The 22440-nt window shown below is 35.3% G+C and overlaps 2 protein-coding genes across 2 annotated transcripts in view; one reads left to right on the top strand and one right to left on the bottom strand.

Annotated features, from left to right (window-relative positions):
- The window catches only part of LOC110440916 (general transcription factor IIH subunit 1-like), an 18463-nt gene extending 10571 nt beyond the window's left edge, over positions 1–7892 (top strand). The window contains exons 11-13 of the mRNA XM_021484035.1: positions 4622–4737; positions 5798–5890; positions 7160–7892. Of these exons, the coding sequence (XP_021339710.1) occupies positions 4622–4737; positions 5798–5890; positions 7160–7246 (296 nt within the window). The 3' untranslated portion in view covers positions 7247–7892. The remainder of the gene's footprint in view (positions 1–4621; positions 4738–5797; positions 5891–7159) is intronic.
- Positions 7893–12759: 4867 nt separating this feature from the next.
- Positions 12760–19122, bottom strand: LOC110440906 (NEDD8-conjugating enzyme Ubc12). Its single transcript, XM_021484025.1, has 5 exons — positions 18914–19122; positions 16855–16949; positions 16175–16317; positions 14653–14716; positions 12760–14405 (listed from the first exon to the last, which is right to left on the bottom strand). Exons 1-5 carry the CDS (start codon positions 19020–19022, stop codon positions 14265–14267), a joined length of 552 nt encoding a protein of 183 aa, XP_021339700.1. The 5' UTR covers positions 19023–19122; the 3' UTR covers positions 12760–14264.
- Positions 19123–22440: the final 3318 nt, after the last annotated feature.

Raw genomic sequence — 22440 nt, 5'->3', positions numbered from 1 at the left:
GCCCTGACTGACCCCCCGGGGCTGATGGGTGGGGCCAAAAAAGGTCGAATTGACAGAAATTTCAAAAATCTTCTCAAGACCCAGATATGGTAGAATCAAATACTCTTCATAGATGGAAGGGTCTTAAGGTGCTTTACCGAAATTGTGAATTTCTTGACCCTGGGGTCTCACGTTTCCCCCTGGGGAGGGGGTAAACTTTACTATAGTTTATATAGGGAAATCACATTTTGGACCAACATTTGTTTAATTTCCATTGGAAGTAATTCAATTTGGGTTAGCATTATCAGTATTAGGTAGCAGTTTGATAGTATGCACCTATGAGCCCTGACTGACCCCCAGGGGCTGATGGGTGGGGCCAAAAAGGGTTGAATTGACTGAAATTTCAAAAATCTTCTTCTCAAGACCCAGATATGGTAGAATCAAATACTCTTCATAGATGGAAGGGTCTTAAGGTGCTTTACCGAAATTGTGAATTTCTTGACCCTGGGGTCTCACGTTTCCCCCTGGGGAGGGGGTAAACTTTACTATAGTTTATATAGGGAAATCACATTTTGGACCAACATTTGTTTAATTTCCATTGGAAGTAATTCAATTTGGGTTAGCATTATCAGTATTAGGTAGCAGTTTGATAGTATGCACCTATGAGCCCTGACTGACCCCCAGGGGCTGATGGGTGGGGCCAAAAAGGGTTGAATTGACTGAAATTTCAAAAATCTTCTTCTCAAGACCCAGATATGGTAGAATCAAATACTCTTCATAGATGGAAGGGTCTTAAGGTGCTTTACCGAAATTGTGAATTTCTTGACCCTGGGGTCTCACGTTTCCCCCTGGGGAGGGGGTAAACTTTACTATAGTTTATATAGGGAAATCACATTTTGGACCAACATTTGTTTAATTTCCATTGGAAGTAATTCAATTTGGGTTAGCATTATCAGTATTAGGTAGCAGTTTGATAGTATGCACCTATGAGCCCTGACTGACCCCCAGGGGCTGATGGGTGGGGCCAAAAAGGGTTGAATTGACTGAAATTTCAAAAATCTTCTTCTCAAGACCCAGATATGGTAGAATCAAATACTCTTCATAGATGGAAGGGTCTTAAGGTGCTTTACCGAAATTGTGAATTTCTTGACCCTGGGGTCTCACGTTTCCCCCTGGGGAGGGGGTAAACTTTACTATAGTTTATATAGGGAAATCACATTTTGGACCAACATTTGTTTAATTTCCATTGGAAGTAATTCAATTTGGGTTAGCATTATCAGTATTAGGTAGCAGTTTGATAGTATGCACCTATGAGCCCTGACTGACCCCCAGGGGCTGATGGGTGGGGCCAAAAAGGGTTGAATTGACTGAAATTTCAAAAATCTTCTTCTCAAGACCCAGATATGGTAGAATCAAATACTCTTCATAGATGGAAGGGTCTTAAGGTGCTTTACCGAAATTGTGAATTTCTTGACCCTGGGGTCTCACGTTTCCCCCTGGGGAGGGGGTAAACTTTACTATAGTTTATATAGGGAAATCACATTTTGGACCAACATTTGTTTAATTTCCATTGGAAGTAATTCAATTTGGGTTAGCATTATCAGTATTAGGTAGCAGTTTGATAGTATGCACCTATGAGCCCTGACTGACCCCCAGGGGCTGATGGGTGGGGCCAAAAAGGGTTGAATTGACTGAAATTTCAAAAATCTTCTTCTCAAGACCCAGATATGGTAGAATCAAATACTCTTCATAGATGGAAGGGTCTTAAGGTGCTTTACCGAAATTGTGAATTTCTTGACCCTGGGGTCTCACGTTTCCCCCTGGGGAGGGGGTAAACTTTACTATAGTTTATATAGGGAAATCACATTTTGGACCAACATTTGTTTAATTTCCATTGGAAGTAATTCAATTTGGGTTAGCATTATCAGTATTAGGTAGCAGTTTGATAGTATGCACCTATGAGCCCTGACTGACCCCCAGGGGCTGATGGGTGGGGCCAAAAAGGGTTGAATTGACTGAAATTTCAAAAATCTTCTTCTCAAGACCCAGATATGGTAGAATCAAATACTCTTCATAGATGGAAGGGTCTTAAGGTGCTTTACCGAAATTGTGAATTTCTTGACCCTGGGGTCTCACGTTTCCCCCTGGGGAGGGGGTAAACTTTACTATAGTTTATATAGGGAAATCACATTTTGGACCAACATTTGTTTAATTTCCATTGGAAGTAATTCAATTTGGGTTAGCATTATCAGTATTAGGTAGCAGTTTGATAGTATGCACCTATGAGCCCTGACTGACCCCCAGGGGCTGATGGGTGGGGCCAAAAAGGGTTGAATTGACTGAAATTTCAAAAATCTTCTTCTCAAGACCCAGATATGGTAGAATCAAATACTCTTCATAGATGGAAGGGTCTTAAGGTGCTTTACCGAAATTGTGAATTTCTTGACCCTGGGGTCTCACGTTTCCCCCTGGGGAGGGGGTAAACTTTACTATAGTTTATATAGGGAAATCACATTTTGGACCAACATTTGTTTAATTTCCATTGGAAGTAATTCAATTTGGGTTAGCATTATCAGTATTAGGTAGCAGTTTGATAGTATGCACCTATGAGCCCTGACTGACCCCCAGGGGCTGATGGGTGGGGCCAAAAAGGGTTGAATTGACTGAAATTTCAAAAATCTTCTTCTCAAGACCCAGATATGGTAGAATCAAATACTCTTCATAGATAGAAGGGTCTTAAGGTGCTTTACCAAAATTGTGAATTTCATGACCCTTGGATCTCACGTTTCCCCCCAGGGAGGGGGTAAACTTTACTATAGTTTATATAGGGAAATCACATTTTGGACTAACATTTGTTTAATTTCCATTGGAGGTAATTCAAATTAGGTTAGCATTATCAGTATATGGTAGCAGTTGGATGGTATGCACATATGAGCCCTGACTGACCCCCCGGGGCTGATGGGTGGGGCCAAAAAAGGTCGAATTGACAGAAATTTCAAAAATCTTCTCAAGACCCAGATATGGTAGAATCAAACACTCTTCATTGATGGAAGGGTCTTAAGGTGCTCTACCACAATTGTGAATTTTATGACCTTGGAGTATCACGTTTCCCCCTGGGGTGGGGGTAAACTTAACTATAGTTTATATAGGGAAATCACATTTTTGATCCACATTTGTTTAATTTCCATTGGAAGTAATTCAATTTAGGTTAGCTTTATCAGTATTGGGTAGCAGGTTGATGGTATGCACATATGAGTCCNGGGGGGGGCAAAATTTATTATGGTTTATAATGGCAAATGATACTTTGAATATCACATGTTAATAACTTGATTGGAATTATAACCCTGAGTTGACAGTTTGATACTTTGAAAATTTTGACACAGCCCTACCCCCAAGGGCTGTAGGGTGGGGCCCAAAGGAGTCAGTGTGCTAAAATTTCTTCATTTTTCTTGTTTAGAATCAGAGGTGCTAGTTTCAAATACTTTTTAGTCTTAAATCTGTATGCTAGATATTGAATAAGGTGATTTTATTGTTTTTTGTCACTTTGAATAATATTTCTGTTCGTGTTAAAAACAAAATCAACTCTCTGTATAAATATATCAGGTGACCTTTCAGGCCCATGGGCCTCTTGTTGATATAGTTTGCAGCAATGAAGGTCTTCAAAATGTGTTCAACTGAATAACCTTGGCTCGATATTCAAGTTCACAGGTTAAATGGTTGAAAAAACATCTTCTTCTTAAGATCCATACAGTGTAAAGTGATGATTTCATACTCCATAACTTGTTGGTATGAAAAGCTATCAACTTGGTTCAAATTGTTGATATAAGACTCTCCTGTGAAGGTCACCAAGTTTATAGGTGTTAAAATCTTATAAAAAATTCTTATGATGTATTACTTTTACCTTCTTTCAAGGTCTAAGGTTAAATTCTTCAAAGTTCTAAAGATATATGTGCATCAGGTTTAAGGTAATGGTATTTTGCCCTGTTATTTCATTATTTACATGTAAAAATATTGCTGTCATCATCTTCTTTCTAAATATATGTCTACATTCACCAGTGTATAAATTAGACTACAAGTGGATTTGTCCTACAGTAAACCCTACTGTATTGACTGAATACAGTATAAAACAATCATTTCAGTACAGTAAGCTGTATAAACTGCCAATGTTAATCAAGTATAATCAACAAAATAATCATTATAATAGAGCTTACAACCGTGCAGCCATACAAATTTGATATTTTGTTCATATCTCACATAAAAGTCAGCTGACCGTTTAGGTCCAAGGTTCCATTCTTTATCATCCTTGATATCCAGGGGTTACGCTCACCTACGCTCTCTCGTAGTCGAGGGTAACGCCTGGATATCAAGGATGCTTCTTTATGGGTCCGGTATGATCATATGGATTTACTGGGAAAAAACTGAAGTAAATCAAATGTAAGTCTGCTGCAAGTTTTGTATATTTAATGATATGATTGCCTATATAATGTTTAACGAATACTACTTACAAATCGCTGGTACAAAAATATTTTGCTTTTGCACTACAATATTATTCTAAGAAAGAATTTTTTATCTCTGTATCACATCTGTGATTTTCTGTTGTTGGTTTAAGATGATAAAAGTTGGATTGTGTTAAATTGTGTAGATATGGTGGCAGTAGATGTCCAGAGCGAGTTGAAGAAACAGTACACGGCTCTACAGGAACTTCTCAGGCATTTCTGGTCCTGCTTCCCGGCCTCTTCTAAGTTCTTAGAAGAAAAGGTACTAGTTTGGTGATTGATCAAAAAGGTCTTGCAGCATTTCCCCTTCAAGATAAAATATCTGAATAGTATGTTTAACATTTTTAAAGATTTTAAAATTGATGGTAAATTCATTTATTAAAACCTTTGCCTGCAATTTCCTGTTTAATTTATAAGATTTCAAAGGTTTATGCAAGGTTCTGTTGCTAAACAATTAAAAGGCAATAAGTCAAAGTCACCTTAAGAAAAAATCCTAAAAAGAACAAATGGTGTATGTATGGATTATACTAGGACGTTGAGAGTTGATTGATTGGCTAATGGTCAAAGGGAGGTAATTAAGATATATTGGAACAATTTGATCCAGAAAATATGGAATTGTTTGTTTCTCATATGTTTAAAATGTTTGCTGACTTAAAAGGAGTTATAATGAAAAAGTGATTGAGTGCTAGATTCACACTCTCTGACAAATACATATATATATATATATATGCATCATAAAGGGTATTGTACATCTATAACAGATATTTATCAGAAATTGAAAACTCAGTATTCAAACTATGAGAAATCTGTTCAAAGAAAATAGAAAACCTGACATTTATCACTTTTAAAGGACTTTCCTGCACAGATGATTTTCGGAATTTGTTTTGTGCAAATGATCCTTGTGTTTTCTTAAAAAAGGATTCCAGAAACACTGAGTCCAATATTAATGCTTACAATATAAAAGGTATATGCTTAAAATGTTAGTTAAAAAATAGTAATCTGTGGATGTTGTCATTATATGAAATAAAGAAAAATGTGAGGTACCATAAAAAATGGATATGTTAAACATCAATTAAATTGTCTACTTTGGATCTAGATATTATGATATCTAGGTCAACACTGCATACAGATATACCGGGAGTGTAGTACATTTACTATAATTAAATGTATTAAGCTGAAATTTAAATATATATTTATTTATTTTTTACTTTTTACTGACAACATGCATGTTTAACTTTTATGTTGGTTTGTGTACTGTACAAAAAGCTTTATCTGTTTATTTATATCTAGATTAAAAGGCATTGTATTTTTTCTGTTCCCAGGTTTGCAGAATGAAGTCAACTTTAGAAAGATTTCAAGTAACAAAACTCATTCCATTTAAGGAATCTCTCAAACAGCATCACTACACAATAGATGTGAGTATGACATGGGATGGAAAACACTTTACAGTTCACACAGCTCATAAAGAACGTTGTCTCAATATATATATATATATATCAAAAGCCTAACCAAAGTGTTGGATAAATCAATGTTATTCTATCAAACTGTTTTACTTTCGTTTTACATCCTGATAAAGTATGTGAAACATAAACCTAACAGATTATTGTTTTTTTTTCTGATAAAATGTTATAAAAAGTATAATGATGATTATTAATGATGTTAAGTGGAATTATAACTCCTAACCCTGCATATTTACCCAATAAACAAAGCCATAAAGTGATCGCACTGTATGGCATATTTACCCAATAAACAAAGCCCTAAAGTGATCGCACTGTATGGCATATTTACCCAATAAACAAAGTCCTAAAATGTTCGCACTGTGTGGCATATTTACCCAATAAACAAAGCCATAAAGTGATCGCACTGTATGGCATATTTACCCAATAAACAAAGCCATAAAGTGATAGCACTGTATGGCATATTTACCCAATAAACAAAGTCCTAAAATGTTCGCAATGTGTGGCATATTTACCCAATAAACAAAGCCATAAAATGATCGCACTGTGTGGCATATTTACGCAATAAACAAAGCCATAAAGTGATCGCACTGTGTGGCATATTTACCCAATAAACAAAGCCATAAAATGATCGCACTGTGTGGCATATTTACCCAATAAACAAAGCCATAAAATGATTGCACTGTGTGGCATATTTACCCAATAAACAAAGCCATAAAATGATCGCACTGTATGGCATATTTACCCAATAAACAAAGCCATAAAATGTTCGCACTGTTCGGCATATTTACTCCATAAACAAAGCCATAAAATGATCGCACTGTATGGCATATTTACCCAATAAACAAAGCCATTAAGTGATCGCACTGTACGGCATATTTACCCAATAAACAAAGCCATAAAATGATCGCACTGTATGGCATAGGGATTCATCATTCAAATTCAAAAAGCTAGATGTACTCCACTGACCAGCCTTGAGGAGAGTTGCAGGGATGCACTTATTATAGATCAAATATCGGTGATGGGGGTTGAAAAGAGTTGGCATTTGTTGTATGGGGGACCATAGAAAAGTATTGTGTGTGTTGGGGTGGAAAATGTATGTATTCTGGAAAACCCTTCAAGTTCATTGAAAGTCAACGCTGGAAGTTTGTAAACCTTGAAAAGCACATCAATATTGCTTCCACCTTTTATTTATTCACTGAAAAATCTTGTAACTTTGTCTTTCAGCTTGTGGGGCACCTGGAAGAGCTTCTGTCTACAGCCTATGCTAAATTTGATACTTGGCAAGCAAGGAAAATGGCTAAGAGGTCATGACCCCAAAGGCTGTTAGTTTTGACTTTGTTAATTTGAAGACATTGAATTTCAAACAGATTTTTTTTGTTTTGGTGACAAATAGTTTTGTGACATTTTCTCATGATTCTTTCAGATTTTGAAGATTTCATCTCTTTTGAAATTTTATGTCTATATAATAAAAATGCCATGCAGGGTATTTGCATTTTCTGCAAAATTAAAGTTTCTTGTAAAATAGCTGATAAACCTGGTTGACAGTAACCTGTTTGTAAAGCACTGGCCTGTTCATTGTTTAAATTCTTTGTCTTTAGCTCACCTGACACAGAGTGTTTGAGCTTATGCAGTGGTGCTGCATCCATTGTCAATCATCAACTTTTCCTCTTTAATCACTTCTTCAAAAGAACTACAAGGCCTATAGTCATTATTTGGCCTATAGCTTTCAGTCAGATTTGATGAAATAAATTACCTTGAATCGCTTCCAAGGTCATGGGTCAGATGTATGAATCATATCAACAGACTTATTTGAGTAATGATATTTGTCCTGTGGCTTGCTGGGATTGAGTCTATGTTTAAATAAGTAATCTTTACCGATGTTTTCAATCACAGGTGTCCAATATGTTAAAAACCTTACAGAACTATGAAGCCTCGAGTCATGATGTGTCCATAAGTTTGCTATTCCGTCTTTGCGTATTGCAGAGTTATCTTCTCTTGGGAACAGGTATTGATTGTTACGTCATTGGTCTGTGTGAGAAAATTACGTCGTTTTCTCAAAAATTGATGACGTTTCTCTCACAAACAAGTGACGTAACAATCAATACCTGCTCCCAAGAGAAGATAACTCTGCAATACGCAAAGACGGAATGGTCAAAGACTAATCAATTTGAAAACAAAAAACAAACAAAAATTCCGAGTGATTGGCCCCTTGTTTGTTGAATTATTATCTAATTATCTTAGAACATTTGGATATTTTGATACAAATTTTAGTCCTTTAAACAAGGAACCTTAGGATTTCAGCAATATTTGTGCTTGAAAACATTCAATGATCAATAAATTAAACTGACTTTAATTAATGTTAAGGCCCTGAATTTTATAAAATGTTCTGAGATACATATATAACTAGGAAATATTACAGGTTTTCAGGGCAACACTTAACATTCAATGGTATATTAAAAGCTGTTTCTGGATAGCTTCTAAATATACATTGTTTCATCATGTTCCACTATAGAATACTGCATTAACTGCAAGTTGTCTTCACAGCCCTATTATTGGTTAAACAATATAAATAATTCTCAATGTGGGACTGTTACATCTTCATACTTCTGTAAATATATTTTATCCATTATCAATGCAAAGATAGGCTAGCATTAAATTACACTTTGTTTGCATTCTCAGTTTTACTTTTATATTTAATCTTGATTTGAATATACAAAGTAAGTAAAAGATCACACCATTTTGTATAGGGTCATTTTAATGTCAACTTTGTTTTGTAAGAAATACTGTATATTGTTTTGGTGATAAAGGAAATATCCTGCTTAATTTTGCTGTTGACAAACGAAAATATTCATAAATTTTTCACCATACCTAATGTCTTAATATTTATTGATGATCATGGAAGACTGTTATGTGTTAAAAGTTTGATAAAAGAAGTTCAACCATTTCTAAAAGTTGATAGTTTGTATAGTCAGTATGTTTGAATTGAATGCAATTGAAAATGGAAGAGATTGTAATATACAAATGTTATTTTCCACACATATTATGTACATGTTAAGGTCACTGAGAATAAAAAGGAAAGAAAATATGTGTGTTTGTGTTTATATCATTGAAGTACAGTCAAACTTTGATGCTTCAAACTTTGTGGGACTATCGAGAAAATTTGAAACGTCGACACTAACAAATATTAAACATTGTCATCCTGTAAATAAGAACGAATAACTGATCCTTTAAATATGTGACAAAACAAAAACTGTGACATTTGATTTTAAATATAAATATTGGATTTCTTATCGAATTCAACATTTCTTTGTCAATAAAATTTCCGAAGTCCGTACTGTTAAAATAACCATGGGACATTTTAATATTCTAGTACAGGTTATTACACATCGATTTATAAGTTATAATTTTCAATGTTTTCATAAAGAATGGACATTGATTATACTACCAAACAGCGAGAAATTTGACTCATAAAAGTTTGATTCCTGAAAAGAATATTAGTACATTGTAGGGTTGTATAACGGAATAATTATTGACTTTGCCTCAAGTTTGATAGATCGAAAGGCTTGAATCTTTAAAGTTAGATTGATAGATGTTTGAATCTAAATTTCTAGTTCCCATTGATGATATTTGACATGCAGCATGCTGGGATGAGGCGCTATCTAGTTTGTTCAAATAAATGACCAGACCCATTTTCAAGATCATTGGTCAAAGATATTGAAATCTTAAAACAACCCCTAAACATTCAAATTAATAACATTGACCTTTACTTTAACCTTAACTAACAACTTCCAGCTATATCTAATAGTGGCCTCAATTCATGTTATTTGGTTTGCAGAAAGCTTGGATGTGGCGATACCAAGTTTGTTCAAATGAAAGACCTTGATTCACTTTCAAGACCACATGTATAAAAATTCAAACAGCTTATTCTGAATACCCAAAAGGCTTACAGTCATACTATATGGCCTGCAACATGCTTTAAAGGAAGAGTTATTAAGTATATTTAAGTGACCCACTTTCAACGTTTACACAACTGTGATGAATTGTCATGTTTTTGTTTCAAATAAATGACATGGACCCACTTTCAAGTGTAGGGAAGGGGCCTCGACAAATTTCCTAATTTTTGCCCAAAGCCATTTCAGTTTATGGCCATAAAATATTTTTAATCTAAACTAAACCCAATGATTTGTCTAATTATGTGTGCTTTACAAATAGCAATAAACTTCAGTTATAAACATGTTCAAAAGCAAAAATAAAAACAAGCAGAATGTTCAGACGTATAGCAGAGTCTGAAGAGCATCATTTGGAATCTAAACAATCTAGGTCACGAAACAAGAAATATTGCAGAAAGGAGTCTGATCTTGAGGGTGAAGATGTGCTTATCTAGAGATTGCAGATGTTGTGGGATGATAACATGCTTACTTGCTTAATCCTTTTGCCCCTTGGTGGAGCATAGGCCACTAACAATATTCCTCCACCTTGTTTTGTTATTTGCTAGCCTCTCCAGATCATGCCACTTGTACCCTTCTTTCTCCATCTCGGCTGCAACGTTTCTTCTCCAGGTGTATCTTGGTCTGCCCCTGCCACTCTTTCCTTGTGGGTTCCACTGTAAGGCTTGCCTTGTAATGCTGTTATTTGGCTTACTCAGTGTGTGCCCTATCCACCTCCACTTTCTATTTTTCAACTTTTCATCAACTGGCGATTGGTTAGTCTTTTCACACAGATCTTTGTATGATATCTTCTCAGCCCATCGGATGTTAAGGATGTGCCTGAGACAGTTGTTGATGAAGACTTGAAGTTTTTGAAGCAGGTTTTTTGTTGTTTTCCAAGTCTCAGCTCCATATAAGAGTATGGTTTTTACATTGGAATTGAACAAGCGTACTTTGGTCTTTAGAGTGATGTTTCTTGCTTTCCAAATCGTTCCAATCATATTAAATGCAGCTCTAGCTTTGCCAATTCTGGTTTTTACATCTCTATCTGAGCCACCAGGATTGTCCACTACGCTTCCAAGGTATATAAAGGAATCTACTTCTTCTAAAGCTTTGGTGTTAACCATCAGACTTGCTAGGGTCCTTGTGTTTGACTTTAAAACTGTGATAGATAGGCCTGTTTCTGCAGCTCTCCTTTCAACCTGCGCTAGTTTGTCCTGCATTTGTTGGTGGTTGTGGGACAGCAAGGCAATGTCATCGGCAAAGTCAAATGATAACATGCTGGTCTATTATTTCATTGAACATTTTGTTACAGAAAATATTTATTCACCAACACCAATCTTATAAATTGTTCTTGTTAGCTCACTTGCTCGAAGGGCAAGTGAGCTTATGTCATGGTGTGGTGACTGTCGTCATCCGTCAACCTTTCCTTTAAAAAACTTCTTCTGAAGACCGTACAAACCTAGAGTCATGATATTTGACTAAAACTTTTCGTTGGTAGGAGCCTGACAAAGTTTGAGAATGAAAATATTCTTGACCTACTTTTAAGGTGTATGGGATCAAATGTGTCAAAGACTTGAAATGACGTCTTCGAAAGAACTGAAAGGTATAGAACCTTCATATTTAGCTGGTTGCTTCCTGTGATAGCCCGACAAAGTGTAAACAAGAAAATGACCTTGACAAGGTCACATGGGTCAAATATGTCAGACAATTAAACGACTTCTTCTGAATAATCTTAGAGCATATACTGTGATTGGCTAGTATGTTTGTGCTGTACATGTATGTCTAAATATATTGTTGTACTAGGTATATTTATATTATTTCCCCATAACCCCACACTCCTGACACATACGAGTGTGCTAGCCTTTTGATCGAGCTACCTTGACACTGGTAGTTATCCGACCTCCTGTTTCCACCCCTGAAGCTAACACTTTTCACAACCCAGTGTCGAGTAACCCCTTAAAATATGCACACACTCTACTTCAAAAATAAGGGTTGTCAGAGGCACCACTGAAAAGGATTCAAACCCAGAACCTCCAAACTCTAGACAGACGCTTAAAACTCTAGATATATGCTGTAACTGATAGAGCTCCATGGACTCTGGTAGTCACCTAGCCCAGTCCTGTTAATTTCACCAAGCCCAGTCCTGTTAATCTCGCTTAGCACAGTCCTGTTAATTTCACCGAGCCCAGTCCTGTTAATCTCACATAGCCCAGTCCTGTTAATCTCACATAGCCCAGTCTTTGGACTTTAGCTGGTAGTCACATAGCCCAGTCTTTGGACTTTAGCTGGTGGTCACATAGCCCAGTCTGTGGACTTTAGCTGGTGGTCACATAGCCCAGTCTTTGGACTTTAGCTGGTAGTCACATAGCCCAGTCTATGGACTTTAGCTGGTGGTCACATAGCCCAGTCTTTGGACTCTGGTAGGCACATAGCCCAGTCTTTGGACTTTAGCTGGTAGTCACATAGCCCAGTCTCTGGCCTTTAGCTGGTGGTCACATAGCCCAGTCTTTGGCCTTTAGCTGGTGGTCACATAGCCCAGTCTTTGGACTCTGGAAGTCACATAGCCCAGTCTTTGGACTCTGGTAGTCACATAGCCCAGTCTTTGGACTCTGGTAGTCACATAGGCCAGTCTTTGGACTTTAGCTGGTGGTCACATAGCCCAGTCTTTGGATTTTAGCTGGTGGTCACATAGCCCAGTCCTGTTAATCATATATAGTGCCCTGGACTCTGGTAGTCACATAGCCCAGTCCTGTTAATCATATATATTGCCCTGGACTCTGGTGGTCACATAGCCCAGTCTTTGGACTTTAGCTGGTGGTCACATAGCCCAGTCCTGTTAATCATGCATGTTTGTCTAACAATAAATACACAGAAAATATGACTCGGACAATGTCACACTTTTAAACAATATTTTAATACCATTAGTTGTTTAGGTGTTTTTTTTAAACTTTGAATACAATGCATCTATTGTTACTATTACAGTGTGGTAGAAGAAAAAAAGATCAGGTTTTGGGCTCAATGTCAATGAGTTTCAGAATCATTAATATGCAGTGATAATCTGGAGTACACACTGAAATGATATACACATGTACACCCAGATCTGTTTTGTTTCTTACAATTTTTAAACAGCAATACATAGTGATATAATTCTAAAATTGATATTCCTGTGATTATATAGGAATCTTGTCTATTAAATAACATGTTCCTAGAAAGGAAATCAAAGGCTCAAAATAATGTCTGAATATTTGGGTGTTTTTTTTTTTTATTCAAGAGATGTAAATATGGATATTAGTATTCCTTAGGTTTTTTTTTACCAGCAATACAACTTGTTGGTGTTTGATACTTCTATGTACAAATCTTGCAAAAGCCAAATTTAACTTATTAATCATCTAGCTATATACAAGATTTCACAAGTCAAGTTTCAAAACATTATTCCAAATCTGAATCTTTCAGACATGTGTTCAATTTTACCTGTAATTTTCATTTCAGAGTTTATTTAATATGTTTGCACAGAATGAACAAGCTTGAGGCCATTCAAACATATTTCAGCAATCAGCCACTGACTTCCAGCAATTTGTTTGAGAGCTGATACAACTTACTTATACATGTATTGTGTTTCTGGAGCTATTCACACACTTATAAGTGGACATTATAATCATCTATGCAGGTAATAAAGGAATATTTTCTAGATACATGTCACGATTTGTCACATAATTGCAGCATTTATTATTTCTGTCGAGAGACACATTACAGGCACACTTTCACATACAGATTACATAAGAGTAAACACAACATATGTTAACACAGGATGAGAATGTTGACATATGTTGGAACGAAAAAAGGGGGCCCTATGCCGGTCATCACACTAGGTCAAGTTTGAAACATGGCTTCATTTCGGAAACAAGCGTGTAATTCACAAATCTTCATCCAACTATCTGTAAACGAGGATCTGACATACATAAGTTAACTCATATATAGGCCCCCCTTTGCAAGTTCCCTGAAAAGGATGGTGAACATTTCAAAGTGTTAACCATATAAATATATTTATAAATATAATCAACACTATGTAACAATTCTTTAATGAAGCACTCTTCAACTTCAGCATAATATAGACAAGACCTGACTAATGACAATATCCTAAATATTCCACGACCAGTGAAATAACAGCAACCAGTTAGTCCCTTCCAACTCTGCATCCGGAGCCACACACAGCCTGTTACAACCTGTTGATGGATTTCAGTACTAAACCACACCTGTCCTAGTCTCATCTCGGACTGTCGCAGCACTTTAAAATCATTTGTCAGTAAAAGCTGGAGAATTAATCCTAATGATGCATGCGTCTGCTCGTCCATATGCCTCCATATGTTAATATGTTTCTTCTGTCCCGAGGTCACATGACCTTATTTTAAACACCTATCAAAGTACACAGATCCTATATAACCACCACGCATAGACTTGGACACATTCTGCTCAAACAGTCTGCGGTTGTTCTGGAGTACCTCTGCAGCTTCCTTGTTGAGGGGATCTTCGGGGTTCGGTTCCTATTACGAGATATCACATACACACTTAAACAAATCAGTTTTATGTACATGATTTTCTCTATCTAATGAAATTGAACTGTGTGTGCCAGCAAAGATATAAGATTACTTCACTCCAATAAAAAAGAGTTTAGGTGAACATTTCGTTACTTAAGTGAAATTTCATATAGTTTGTGACTTTTCTGTAAGGCATAACAAATCATAACTTGTTCATCTGACAATTCAGACTGTTGAATGAAAAAGTACTTACTAAAAACAAATACTGCAGCCCATACACTATCGAGTTGACTGTTAGCACTGGCTTCCAATCTTCCCTGTATTGAATAAACATGTAAGTTAATAATGTAATCATGCCTTATTTAATACTTTGAAATTATTATTTAACTTCCACACAAATATAGACATCTTTGACTGCCCTTAGCTTATCATCTCTGACCCTTGGACTTCTGATTGGTCGGTCACTCTAGCTTTTGATCTAGTAGTGTGTTTTGCCTCAACACTGTAGTACAAATCATAGCTTTAAGCTGACCACTTAAGTCGGATAAGGATTTTTTTTCTTCTTAAACAACAGGTATTCCTATAAGATTTTGGTGCCAACAATTATAAAAGTTTTACCAAAGTTTGATCTTTCCTTTTCTGTTATTTTTTGGATTGCTAGTCATGTCTCAGTAATTAAATGCTTCCTCTGGAAACTTTTCAATTCAGAATATTTTATTGTATAGATATTACATCCAAAAGAAATTGGACAACAAGCAAAGCCTATAAAAGCTCTCTCCTTAAAATAGAAACAGTGCATACATACAATGAAGTAGAAATATACTGTCTTATATAAAAATATAGAAATATTAATATGAAATTTTATTAGATATTATTGAATCACCAATTGTTATAAGAGTAACTTTTGATCAAAAACTCAATCTGCTATGTTTGACATACTGTATACCAGGAAAGTTTTGTCCACCCAATCATTCGCCCTTCGTCGGTAAAGTCCCTGTCTGTCCAGTATTAATTTGCCCTTCACATGCAATAACTATATTTGTATGCTGTTTACTAATATTCACTGACGTGATGAATTCACTCCCACATAGAGTACGAAAAGGTGATAATTAAACTGTGGTGAAAATGTTCCCAGTAAAAAGTAGTCCTTACATTGTGGTTGTCTCTGCATTATCTATTTCCCATAAATACCGGTACAAATGCTGACTATATTTGACATAAATGCAGATTTTATAGAAAACAGTGACAGCTATGGATGAGGTATCCTATATATACCAGTCCCCTATAGTACCACAAATTTCTGTTCGTCTGTCAGAGAGCCTTACTTTAATATGTTGAGACACACGTTTCCCTCTAGGTCAATATTAGGGTGGTAGACCATGGTCACACAACAGCTTACCTTAATATGTTGAGACACACACACACGTTTCCCTCTAGGTCAATATAAGAATGGTAGACCATGGTCTCACAACACCTTACCTTAATATGTTGAGACACACATTTCCCTCTAGGTCAATATAAGAATGGTAGACCATAGTCTCACAACACCTTATCTTAATATGTTGAGACACACATTTCCCTCTAGGTCAATATAAGAATGGTAGACCATGGTTTCACAACACCTTACCTTAATATGTTGAGACACACGTTTCCCTCTAGACCAATATAAGAATGGTAGATCATGATCACACAACACCTTACCTTAATATGTTGAGACACGCGTTTCCCTCTAGGTCAATATAAGAATGGTAGACCATGGTTTCACAACGCCTTACCTTAATATGTTTAGACACACGTTTCCCTCTAGGTCAATATTAGGATGGTAGACCATAGTTTCACACTTCACTTTGGGAGGATCATGAGGGTAACCTTGACCAACTTTAAAACTAAACACAAATCGTCCGGCTCGATAAAACCCCTTCAATAATGAAAATATAACATGTTTTAGTACGCAAATAGAATATGTTTGTGTTAGCTTCAACTTTTGCTGTAAAGTCATATCATGACTTAACAGTACATGGTTTTTAATTGATCATTATTAATACTAGAAAACAATCTTCAGAGGTATAAGGTTAACCTGCAGCAAACTTAGCCCAAATCTATGAATTATTATCTGCAAAATTATTTATACTTTTACTAAAGTTAATAAGATGTTTACATTTATTGTCATCTTCCTTAAAAAGGGTGTTAGAAAAAATAATCCCAATTAGCTTTATTTCTTATTTCTTCATGGCTAACCCATTATTACATGATGTACATATTATATGTATAATGGACTTAAAATGTTTATGTAAATAACAAAGCAAATTTCTTATAATCAAAAGAACTGAGAATAAATCAAATAATAGCATCAAAATAAAGATTTATAAAGGTAGGTGATCAAAACATTTATGTATTCTCTAAAATACAACAAGCTGCAGTCAATCAGAGGATCTTAGCACTACATCAATCTTACCTCATCTGGACAAATATTTAATTTGAAGCTTAAAAGATCATCTGGGTCAGGAAAATCTACTTGACATGTCTTTGGTAAATTCAATTCATTGATGTCTGAAAAAAAATCAACAGACCTCACTTTACTTAATGAACAAACAACTGCAATAATCATAAATCTTCAAAATTTGAATTAAGTTTTGGTTTGTTTGTGTTTTACGTCCTATCAACAGCTATGGTCATTTAAGGATGTGCCAGGTTTTGGTGGTGGAGGAAAGCCGGAGCTCCCTGAGAAAAACCACCAACATACGGGCAGTACCTGGCAACTGCCCCAAGTAGGTCTCAAACACGCGACCCAGTGGTGGAGGTCTAGTGGTAGCTGAATGTCAGACACATTAACCACTTAGCCATTGCAGCCCCTTGAATTAATGAAATAATTCTGAAATTTGAATATATAACAACACCTATAAAACAAGTGTCTGTGCTATAACAGTCAAGCAAGGTGGCACTATGGAGACAGGAGTGTGTTAACACTTAACAGTTGGTCATGACCTAATAAACAGACAAACTTTTAATCTTTAAGTAAATAACTGCTGTGATTCTTGAGATGAAGTCAAAGATGTATTAAGCTATATATCAAGATGCAGGAAAGTTACCCTGATTGTTTTGAAATAACACAAAGGGTATTTATGAGACAAATTTCATGTTAATTTCTAGTCATTCTAGAGAAGAAAAAAGAAAATGTCACACCCAATTGGAGGCAAGGATGGCCATCTTGGACTTTTAGATTGACATGAAAAGTTCAACACTTGGTTTTGACCTAATATTAAGGAACATTTGTTCAGAGTTTATAGTCAATCATAGAAGCCATTTTTGAGAAGTAAAAAAAATGTCTTTTACTTTGTCAATTTACAGACATGCAGGTATTATCCAGCACTTGTTTACAACTAATTAATGCCTGATAAAGGCGGTCCCAGTCACAGACTTGTATTGATTATAGAATTGTACATTTATGTAGTACATAAAACTTTTCCAACACCTTGCAATAGATGCAAAAAATGATATATCAAATGTAAATGTTGCAAAATAAAAATGAATGTGTATAGCTATGTGAGATAGGATTTTTGACATCAGTCTTAAGAGGTGGGATATGTAACTTCTCCAGTAAAGAGATGGTCAAGCTGTCAAGGCAGGTTTTATTTAATAAATAATCTGGCTGCCTGGTGCTCTCTGTAAGGAGGTAAACACTCTACTAGAAGCTATACATGTTCTGCACATTGGCTCTATATACCATTATGGGTATTACTAAGTTACTAGGGATATGTGAGGGGTGTTTTTTCTTTGCTTTGGACTGTGATGAAGATTCCTCCAAAGAAAGTCTATTTGTTAAAAGGTTTTCTTAATAGGTGTACCTGATTTAAGATCTTTGGAGATGAGGATGCCTTAGTAGTGGGTAGTGCTGACCTGCTGTTGGATGATATTTTTGTAAGGCAATAAAAGTGTCGGTTTCAACAAATCTTATTGTATTTACAAAAGGATGAGACAATAAAAGTGTTGGCTCTGGCCGGATATGGTTTCACACACCCTGGTTAACATATTTATTATAACTCTTGGATGACGATGTTGATTGCTTTTGTTTTTGTTTACCTTCTCAATGATCCGAAATGACTGATGTCACATCAATATGTAGAGCGCATACCTCGGCTCAAGGGTGAGAGCTCATTTTGAGGAGTCGGAACATACTCTCAAGGGTCTACACCAAAGCCCTGACCTTGTTTTACTCACAGCGAGTCATTGTGATTATGGGAAATCATACCAAGTGTCGGATTTCCGACTTCCACAATGGTGCGACACATTATTGTTTACATTCTTTAGAGATGAGTCAAATTCATTGTCAATGATTGAACCGACACAATAATAATGTATCTGACAGTTGTATTTTTCTCATATTTATATTATGAAAATTATCTCAATATTTGCATTACAACATGAATATTTTTAGACAAAAACATCTGCCTCCGCTGAACCGGATTAAGAAATACTGCGTTTCGAATCTGTCAATAAAACTTTGTTTTCATCACCTTTTTGTATTCTTAGCTGGGCTGCTGATGCTTTCTTTTGGCTTCCAGATTTCTCATTGACGTCTACACCGTCTTTTTTCTGTTGTTTTAGTGAAAATAACTTAATCATTGTCACTTTTTATATTCAGTCAAAGTCAACATACACAACACTACAGCGATGTAGTTCTTACAAATAATGTCCACTCTGTCTGTCAGCCCTATGTGAGACCGGAAGCTTTAAAATTAAAATTCACAAAACTAATTGGAAAAGCGGTTCAAAATTTCCGGATATACGCTGACTTCAACACGGAAAATAAATAAATCAATAAATAAGCAAATGAATAAGCAAATACAATTATTATACATATATAGTGAATCATACCTTTATACTTTTATTATTTCTTTATGTATGTTTATGTTTATGAATGTTTATTTATGTCTGGCGAGATAATTCAACATTCTTTTTTAACTACCCCTAGCCACAATAACAGTGAGTTATTTCTGGTTCAGGACTATTTAAGTCCTCTAACGTGTTTTACCAGGCTCTCAAATAAATAAATAATAAAATGTATGTGTCAAATCACGGACTTAGATAACAATCTAATCTAATTCCGTGGTCAAATACTTCTAACCGATATACATGTACATTGATGTCTATATGACTCGATTATTGCTTTGAAATTGAAGAACAGACCAGTCTTAATTTTTCCAGTGATTATCTAGCTTATTTTTTTAAAGGATGAATATTTTGTGCTGATACGAATTGTGCTGGTAGTTCATTCCAAATTGTCACTGTTCTGATAGAAAAATAGTTTTTTCTGAGCATATTTATTGATCGCTAGGGGATTTTTGTGTGTGTGTGTCCTCTGTCACTGTGGCGATCAGGGACAACTTTCCATAGTGTGACAGCATCAAAACATTCATTATCATAAATTTGACTTATTATTTTGCACAGTTCTATCAGATCTCCCCTAAATCTCATGAAAGCCAGTGTTGGTAGCTTTAGTTTCTCCAACCTCTCGCTGTAGGTCAGGTCCCTCAATTCTGGGAGACACTGACTTGGTTATTCTTGGTTGCTCCTTCTACCTTGTCGATGTGTTTTTGTACTTAATTTCTTGTAGGTTTTTGTAAGAAAATAATCAAATGTTATAAGGCCGAGGGTAGATCTTCGTATTTAATCATTTTTACTTCTAAAAAATTCAAGTGAGTTCCTTTTATTTGAGGATTGTACAGCCCTGTGCCGAATGAAACGTGACAATTTCCCCCCTTCGTTATTTCACGTGTTTCCAAATATTTTCAGTGAATTTTCCTGAAGTCAATTGTTGTGTTATGATGTGCAACTTAAACAAAAATGTGTAACATGAAAGAGAATTTTTCAGAATTTTTCCTCAATGTATTTTATTTGCCTCTTTTTTAAGCGGTTTCAGCATTTGACAAATTAATCAAACGAAATGATATTTGTTGCATTTATTTGGTTCTTTATCTTACCAAAAATGTTTAGTAAAATCTTCATTCTGAGAGCAACTTGTTATATCTTGAAAACCGCTTTTAAAAACTATAATAGACATTCTTTTTTGAGGAATAATACTATAGAAGTATTATGAGAGAAATATTCACACAATTCTCTTTCATGAGATGCAAATGACTGTTTCAGATGTATTCCAATTGACTTCAGGAAAACTCATTGAAAAAATGTAGGATGCATGAAATACACAAGGGAAAACGCTGTGACTTTTTGTTTGACACGAGATTGTAAATATGTAAATGTATTTCATTTAAATGAAATTTTCTGCATCTAAGTTTTGAATGTCGGATCGAACACTGCTGACTGTGATCCGACATATATTGTGTCTATTTGAGAATATAACCAATGTAACAACACGGTTAAAATTAACATGTCCGATTTTTAAGGAGTATGTTTACGTACGATTTGGTTTTTTTACGGCCCTGCCCTTCTAATCAATTTGTTTTTATTTATGCAAATTTCAACTATGGCATCCAGAATGACTAATATCAATAAATAAAATAATATCATGATATTATTGAAAATTTAAGAAAAAGGTATTTGAAAGCCCAGCTATCGTCTAAATACTACAATACAACACATCTTGTGCGTAAGGAGTATTATTAGACGTTTCATTCGTTTAGATAAACCACGGACTTAGATCTGATCTAATTCCGTTGACAAACACATGATAAAAATACCATTGATGCTCATGTCGTATCTGTACCTGTGTGTAGAGTTTTAATGGGTTTTTTAAAAAAAAAAAATAGTGCTTTAGTCTTTATTACTAGTTACCTGCTTTATTTATCTATTATTCATTTACCTACCTATTTAGCTCAACTTCTGCTTTGCATGGCGCTTTTATATACCAATAATTGGCAGCATAGTTTCTAGTCATCTCTTCTAATCATAATTATAGCTCAATATCTTTTACTTACTAGACCTTGTCGTCCTATTTCAATTTACACTATATTAGTGTATATTATGTAAATTTTTACTCTTTTGCTATATAAGCATGTATGTACATTACACTTGAAGTGTTTTAACCCTCCTATTATATAGCAACACCTGTGTGATATGCAGCTGTTTCACTATTATCACTTTACATCATATTTTAGTATAGCACTTTAAATTTAGTGCCTGTGATATCTATTTATATGCTGCTATGTTATTGTATGTTTTACTCACTGATTATGGGCTAGCTTTCTGTGATAGTGTATAGCTTGATTTGTTGTTTTCTGTTTGCTTTTTTATCATGTTTGTCGCAAAAATAGCGCTACAGCGCTGGTGTTTCTCTGTTTGATATATGCGACGTTAAATAAAGTTTTTTGTATCTTGTATCTTGTACCCCNCCCCCCACCTTCTAAACTTGTTCTATACCAAATGAGTGGAAAGTGCTTGCTGAAAAAGTCATGTCTAGACGCTGTACTTTTTCTTTATTTTAAAATTATACCGCATGATCTTGATGGGTATGTACAAATCAAATAATATACATATACAGTTAGAAAGTTTTGTTTTTGTTTGAAATACATATCCACATTCAAAGCAGTAAATAAAGCAATTTTGAATAATCCTTAATTGGACTCCGTACCTGAAATAAAGTCTTTTATTATTTTTTATTATTATTTTTCAATGATCAGATAAAGTTCACAAACCCCTGGTCTGAGTTTTCCTACAAAATCACCGGTCCTTTTGAATCGAGTGTGCCTAGTATCTTGTGGAAAACATGACGTTTTGTCCACATTTTGGTATCAAAATCCGACGCGATCGTTTCTTTATGTTATTTGAGACTAGTGAATGCTGCAATATATTTCCGGTCTCTTCTTTGGGTCAGAGTTCTGACAAACAACCACAGTCTAGTTTCCGTTTTATCGGCTACTTCCTGTAGAAGTAATAATTAACGTAAAGAATTCCATATAGCACATTGTGACACAGCTTGATAAATTACATTGTTTGTATGAAATTGTATAAAACAGTCAAGTTTGTTTCTAAGATAGCCAGGTATACCATTCATATGTACAATCGTTACCAGAGCTGTCATTCA

The sequence above is a fragment of the Mizuhopecten yessoensis genome, unplaced genomic scaffold (assembly GCF_002113885.1).
Source record: "Mizuhopecten yessoensis strain PY_sf001 unplaced genomic scaffold, ASM211388v2 scaffold1779, whole genome shotgun sequence".
In the NCBI taxonomy this organism is placed as follows: Eukaryota; Metazoa; Mollusca; class Bivalvia; order Pectinida; family Pectinidae; genus Mizuhopecten; species Mizuhopecten yessoensis.
Note: the sequence above shows the minus strand (reverse complement) of the source record. Positions and strands in the feature narration are given on the sequence as shown.

Bases quoted from the DNA above. Each gene is read 5' to 3' on its own strand.
- LOC110440906 (XM_021484025.1), bottom strand. From the start codon at position 19,022: ATGATTAAGTTATTTTCACTAAAACAACAGAAAAAAGACGGTGTAGAC. The intron at 16,318-16,854 runs GTAAGATTGATG...TCATTATTGAAG, and splicing joins TAAATATTTGTCCAGATGAG to GGGTTTTATCGAGCCGGACG. The intron at 14,717-16,174 runs GTAAGGCGTTGT...TATTCAATACAG, and splicing joins GTGTGTCTAAACATATTAAG to GGAAGATTGGAAGCCAGTGC.